General features: G+C 41.9%; 1 protein-coding gene across 1 annotated transcript in view; it reads right to left on the bottom strand.

Moving 5' to 3' along the window:
- C1H8orf34 (chromosome 1 C8orf34 homolog) overlaps positions 1-7045 on the bottom strand; it is a 397204-nt gene that overhangs the window by 110111 nt on the left and 280048 nt on the right. The window contains exon 9 of the mRNA XM_030190169.1: positions 606-691. Within this exon, the coding sequence (XP_030046029.1) occupies positions 606-691 (86 nt within the window). The remainder of the gene's footprint in view (positions 1-605; positions 692-7045) is intronic.

Here is a 7045-nt window from a genome sequence, read left to right as displayed (position 1 = left end):
CAACCTGGAACGACTACAGGAGTAGTTACTGTTGGTAAATATTGTGAGAGAGAGAGAGAGAGAGAGAGAGAGAGAGAGAGAGAGAGATTGCATGCAAAAATGGATCTCAACATGGAAGGGCTTTAAGCATTTCACTCCAAAGTGATTAGGTCTACCCGGTCAGCGGGAAACCCCCAAACCCCCACAGACTGACTATTTCATGGACAGGATGACAGAAACAGATAGAAATAGAAAATATATGACTCTTTAGTGTTCATTTAATGCTGTACAACCTCAGGAAACAGATACTACCACACAGATAACTCTTGTTATGCACTAATCTTCAGTAGAGTCAGTGGAAGTACCCAACAGATGCTTCTCAGTGTTTGCGTAAAAAGGGGAAATCTATGCCTGGGCCTTGAAGGAGATATCACTTCCCCCTAGAGCGAATTTTATCCCCTGGATAAGTATGTGCATGTGTTCAGTGAAGGAAGAGGATGGAGAGATATATAAATGTTCTGAGGGACCTTGTAGGAGCTACAAGATGGACTGCTCCGAGGTATCTACTACATAAAGGTCTCTGAATTCCAACATAGCTTATATCTATGAAGAGAGATTGAACTTACCAGCTGAATCTGGTACCACCCTTTCTGGAGAATGCGACTCATGAGGAATATCTTCTGCTCCTTCTACTAGGTTATCTCCTTGCAATCTAAGTAGAAGAAAACATGTATAAAGCAATTCATGACATGGTCTGACAGTTTTCTATCATTCCTAATGTAAATTATATTGAAATATTATTCCATGAAGAGGAAGAATCACAATTAAGCTTTTTTTTCCCTATTGTTTGTAAGCAAGTGGTATATGCCTGCAAAATAGATGGCCTTCAAGCATTTTAACATAGTTTCAAATAACATAGGGTTCTCTTATTTTTGCTATTTGTGTTTGTAAACACCTATCCTTGTGTAGATATACAAGTATACATGTAGACTAGATTCTTTTTTGGTCATGATTATTATAATTGTACAAATAGAACAATTATTCAAGGATGTAACTGTGCTGTCAAAATCACATCGGTCACATCTTCAAGATGAACAAGTTCAAGAGTTAGATTAGTTAAGATATTGTCAGATCAGCAGACTCCAAAAGACATGTATGTCCCAGGACTCTTGAACTGGCAGATTTATTCTACAGTCATTATCGATTCTTCTTGGGAAATCGAATATCAAGGGTGTAACATCAGATAACTATATATAAAAAGAAACAGCAATACTAAGCATGGAAAAAAAAAGAGATGAGGAACACTGACTGGTAACAGAATAGTGAATAGTGAGAGGCAAGCAGATCTCCAAAATCTGACCTGATAACAGAACAGTGAAGCGGATACATTAAAGTATGATCTGATAGCAGATTCCCCAAATCTTATATTGCATGTCAAGGAGTACAAGGTGACCAATGGTACTGAAAACAGTGGACAGGCCAAGTTAAACAGAAGAGAGGTCACTGAAACTTTGGCAAGAATATGGAATGTAGAAGTTGGAAAAAATTGTGACTATATGACATTTTGTTAGGTATGTGAAAGCTGCAGATTTCAACAGCCCTTTGATGATGCGGTAAGGAATCTGAGTTTCCTACAACATCGGAATTTACAGGATGTTTGGAACAGATCTCTTTCGCACTCAGCTGCTATCTATTTACCAGTCAAAATTCAGCCCATGCCATCAAGGTTGCTGCTGTTTGTTTTTTTTTTAAATGTTGACCAACCCAGGCAGAATTAGCCCCAGACATTCAATGCTAGGTGCTAGCTGCTGGGTTTTATGTGGGCCCCAGCCAATATGGAGCCACATAATACACTTATGCAGGTCCTGGCTACAGCAGACAGTGAAAGAAGCAGGCTCGCCTCGAGCCTTCCCTTCCCTCACAACGTCCTGCCCTTGTGGAAACAGGAAATTACATCAGAAGAAGGCGGGACACTGAAAGGGATGGGGAGGTTCAAGGCGAGTCTGCTTCTTTCACTGCCTGCTGCTACTGCTGTCGCTTTGACTTTGAGGTAAAACAGATTTAAATGCAGTGTGGCAGGCAGTGGCGTAGCCAAGGGTGGGCTTGGGTGGGCCCAGGCCCACCCACTTTGAGCTCAGGCCCACCAGTAGCAGCACACCTATGATGTGGCCGGCAGAGATTCCCAAGCTGAAAACTCCCAACAACTGTCCCTCCTGCATACCTTATAAATAGCAGATCTTCGCCTGCAGGAAGCAGCGACTGATACATACTGCTTACACCGGTCCCACAGCCTTCCCTCTGACGTATTCCCGCCTATGCGGAAATAGGAAGCTGCATCAGTGGGAAGGACGTGGGGCCTACATGAATAGTGTGTATTGGTTGCTCCTCACTGAAAATCTGAAATTTAAAAGGTGTGCAAGAGAGGAGGGATATTTGAGAGACCATATGGCATGCAGGCGAGAGGAGAGACCAAATCACCTATGGAATGGGGTGGGGGTTCTTCTGCCCACCCATCTTGGGCCCAGGCCCACCCAAAATTGGGTGTCTGGCTACGCCCCTGGTGGCAGGAACAAAAAAGGGGCTATCATGGGACCTGAAGTCAGGCAGGTAGGAACCGGGGGCTGTTGCTGGGGCTGGAACTGTGAGCTGTCAGGAGCGGTAAGCATGGCTTGTGGCGCCTTCCAGAACTCAGTGCCCCTCTGTCATGCTTACTGCGCTTACCAGGTTGCGCTGGACCTGGCTGAGGCTCTGTGAACAGTTATATTTGATAACCTGTGAGCAGCTATATGTCCTGATCTCCCCAAGTACTATTTAGATAGTAAACAAATGTTTAGATAGTGTTCTAATTGATCCATATTTCAGTTACCTGTTATTGTTTTGCACTCAGACAGAATGAAAGGAAAGAAAATGTTGAAGCTAGAGAGCTGAGAAGAAGGGAGAAGTCAAAAGGGATGGTGAAGTGATAAAAGAAGAAGAAGGTGGGCAAATGTGGTCCTGAGGGTTACAGATGGAAAAAGCGATTGGGACAGGATGGTATCAAGAAGAGAAATTATACTGGAGTCATTGGGAATAACAGAAAGAAGATAAAACCTATAGAGAGAAAACATTTTTCTGTGCCTTGTATTTTTCTCAATGATGGCGTAGATCGAGTATTGTTGTATGATTGTGGAGCAAGACAAAAACAATTTGTACCACTGAATAATAAAGAGAAAGTAAAAATAAAAGCAGTTATCAGAGAAGCTGGTATATTCATGTAAAATCCATATGAGGTTGCAAATGAAAAGCATGAAAAATAGGGGTATTTTTAAAAATGATGATCTATTAAAAAAAATCCATTCTTAAGACAGAGTTAAAAAAAGGGAGGATCAGAAAAGTGGAAAGGTAGAAAGTGGAGTAATGTGCAACTACAGAGGTCGTAAATACAACATATCAAATAGTTTTCCCTCAAATAGTTTTGCAATTTTCCAGCAAATATTTATTTTTGAAAGTTATTTTGAAGTCCCTGAATGCTTCCTCCTATGTAGTCACTTGCAGTAGAAAAATGATTTTGCTGTGTCAAGCCCAACATGAATTTCTACTGTATATTAGCTTCAGCAGTTTGTCAAAAATGATATATTTAATGAATGAGATTTATCTTTCACCATTTCCATGAAATAGGTCACAGATAAATCCTTTTACTTTTTCACTTATGAGCAGTTAAGCAGCAGTAAAATATCTTTTGAGGGTATGCGTGCCACAATATTATTCTTCCAGATGTTTTTCTCTGATCCCATACGGGGCCTAGTCAGAAGGCAAATGATAAGAAGGAGTTATGCACCTGGAGCCTGTCAGAGACCCTGAGGAGGAAAAACACAAATTTGGCACACACCAAAGACTATTCTTAGGAACGTCTATGGAAAGATTTGAAATGGTTTTATCTCAGAACTTCCCATGACAAGAAGATTAAATACTGAAAGATGTTGTCCAACAGTCTGCTGGACTGCTGCTTAAGCATTTATGTTCTAAAATGTGTTTTGCTCTATATCTGTTCCCATGCTTGCGTTTTCATTTTGGTTCTCTACTGACAGCTTTGATTGAACTTATATAAAAGATCTGTTGGAAAGTGTCACACTACAGCTAAGATCCTCAAAACATCAATTTAATCTATTTCTTCTTCAGGCTTTATTTGTCTCTTTGGGGAGGGGGGGCAGATGGGAATCTATTTTATTCTCGTATTACTAATGAACTCACCATCTGTGAGGCCAACTACATCAGGTTATAATTACCCTTCTGCTTAAATTGCCTGGGTTAGATCCTAGGGCTTGTGCTAATTACAGACCAGTGTCCAACTTCTTTTTTTTGGGTAAGGTAAAGGTGATAAAGCTAGTAGCTATGGTACAATTGAATGCCCATGTAGAGGAGGATATTGGGTAGCTGGCTGAGATAGAGTTTCATGCTGGATCAAGTCTTGAACCAGTGATTGATAAGATCCTGCACTGTATTTTTATTTCATTTGTTACATTTGTATCCCACATTTTCCCCACCTATTTGCAGGCTCAATGTGGCTTACATAGTACCGTAAAGGCGATCGCCAACACCGGTATGAACAAATACATAGTGATGTTGTGGTAAAGTTCATGTGTGACATACATTGGGGAGTCGTATGGCTAGAGAGAAGCAGGCCACCCTTTTTTTGTTAGATCTGCCCTTCGTTTTTGATTTAGCAAGTTGTAGCGATTAAGGGGTTGTTGGTAAGGCATATCAGTGACTTCACTTATTTTTGAATGAACAGAAAATAAGTGTGTTGGTGTTCTCTGCCCACGTTGTCATTCTGTGGTTCCTTCCAGGGCTCCTGCCTTTCCCTCCTATTGTTCAACGTTTTGTTTTTCATCCCTTGGAAAGACTGATAAAGCAGTTGGGAATTTCAGAGTTTATGTATGCCAATGATATTCAGTTGTTGTTTCCGTTGGGAAAGAATAGGGCGGTTTCATTAGGCTCTCCTGATTCAGGTTTAGGCTTTATCTCTGCTGGCTGCCGCCTAATAAGTTGGCAATAAATGCTTATGTTTCAAAATCAATGCTTGTAATACACATTCTTCCCTGGAAGAAAAACACATCACAATCTAACAGTGTTGATTGGTTTTTGGTTTTCATTTAATCTCTGGCTTTACAGTCTGTTCAGTCTCATTCTCACATTGAACTGATAATCTAATGATTCTCTATCACAGTTTTTTAGATTGTGATGTTTTTTTCTTCCAGAGAAGAACTGTTAGGCCTAATTGTGCCTAACTTGGGTGCCGGTATTTATACCAGGTTTCAGCAGGCATAAGCCCAGCACCAAAAAGTTAGGCGCAGGATCCATGTGAAACACTATTCTATAAAAGGCGTGTGCCCTTTATAGAATAGCTTAGCGCTGAATTTTTTCAGCACCCAAGTTTCACCGCCATTTATTGAATATTCTCCTTAATCTGTGATTCCACAGCAGAAGTAGGTTTTTCCCCTATTTTTAAAATCCTTGTACCTCATTCTTCCAGTTTTGTCCACAGATGCCTTAGAGAGAGAGAGAGAGAGAGAGAGAACACATCTTCCCTCCAGATTCCCTCAGTCAAGCTTATCATAAATTTGACTGGAAGAGAAAGCAGTGTTACGGGAAATATGAGAAGATGGGTAGTCAGTTACTATAGGAGCTAATGGTTATACATTATTCTTCAGTATAAGACTGATTGCATTATAGACTTGGGAAAACAACTAAATCAGTCCCAAAACAATTTTTTGCAAAATTAAAAGACTGGATTAATCATCTGTTGACTCTAGGTAGGTTTCCACAAAAAGATGAAAATATAATTCTAACTCAAAAGAATAAGTCAAGTATTTCAGATGCCACTAATTACCACCCAGCTGCATTAATCCCTGTATTTGTTAAAATAATAGAGGGCCTGGTAACTAAACAACTAATCGATTATCTGGAAATGTTTGATTTACTACATGATTTAAAGTATTTTAGCATGGAAACTACTCATTGTGTTACTTGTTGACGGCAGATCACTTTTAGGCATTGGAAAAAATGTGCTGTATTGATATGTAGGTTTTCTTACATCTAGAACATAGAAAGTTAAATTTAAAGGTATGATTATGAAAAGAATTAGACTATTAGACAATTTCTTTTCATTCCAAGCCATTCATCTGGATAAAGATATTCAAACATTTTTGCTTTCTGCCTTTTTCCCAGCTGCGGTAAGAAAATGGCCCAGCAAGCGCCTAAAACACGTGTCTACAGTACCACAGGCCACTTTTTACCGTGCCTTTGTAAAAGGAACCCTGAGATCAGGGGCATAGCCAGACTTCAGTGGGAGGGGGGTCCAGAGGTGAAGGGGCACATTTTAGCCCCCCCCCCCCGCCACTTTTGACCCCCCCTGGTGCCACCCCCCCCCCCCCCCCGCCATTGGCAACTTTCCCCCACCACCGCCAGGTACCTTTGCTGGTGGGGGTCCCCAACCCCTGCCAGCCGAAGTCCCCTTCAGCGCCGGTCTCCGAGTCTGGCACGTTTGCTGATCTGGATTCTGTTTCTGTTAATCCTGACGTCCTGCATGTTCTTACGTGCAGGACGTCAGGACTCACAGAAACAGAATCCAGATCAGCAATGCGCCGGAGACCGGCGCTGAAGAGGATTTCGGCTGGCGGGGGTTGGGGACCCCCACAAGAAAAGGCACCTTGCGGCGGTGGCGGGTTGGCGGCAGCAGGAGGTCGATTGTGACGGGGAGGATCGGCTGCGGGGGGGGGGGGAGGGGGTGAAAGCAGGGGGCCAGGGCTAAATCTGCGGGGGCCCATGCCCCCACCTAGCTATGCCCCTGCCTGAGATATGAGACTTCTTGTTTGACTGATTAAGTTGTTTATACAATGATTTACCCCTGTTTGAACATCTATGTGGAACACACATCACGTCAATTTTAAGTGCAAATGGGAGAGCATAAAAGTTGAAGAGGCTAGAGATGGTTGGAGGAACCTACAGTTCAGCATTGTGTTGACAATGAGCATGTTTGTGTATCTGAAATGCTATGTTCTAGATCACATATCAGCCCTGGACTAAG

The sequence above is a fragment of the Microcaecilia unicolor genome, chromosome 1, assembly GCF_901765095.1.
Source record: "Microcaecilia unicolor chromosome 1, aMicUni1.1, whole genome shotgun sequence".
In the NCBI taxonomy this organism is placed as follows: domain Eukaryota; kingdom Metazoa; phylum Chordata; class Amphibia; order Gymnophiona; family Siphonopidae; genus Microcaecilia; species Microcaecilia unicolor.
This window is presented reverse-complemented; position numbering and strand designations above follow the sequence as displayed.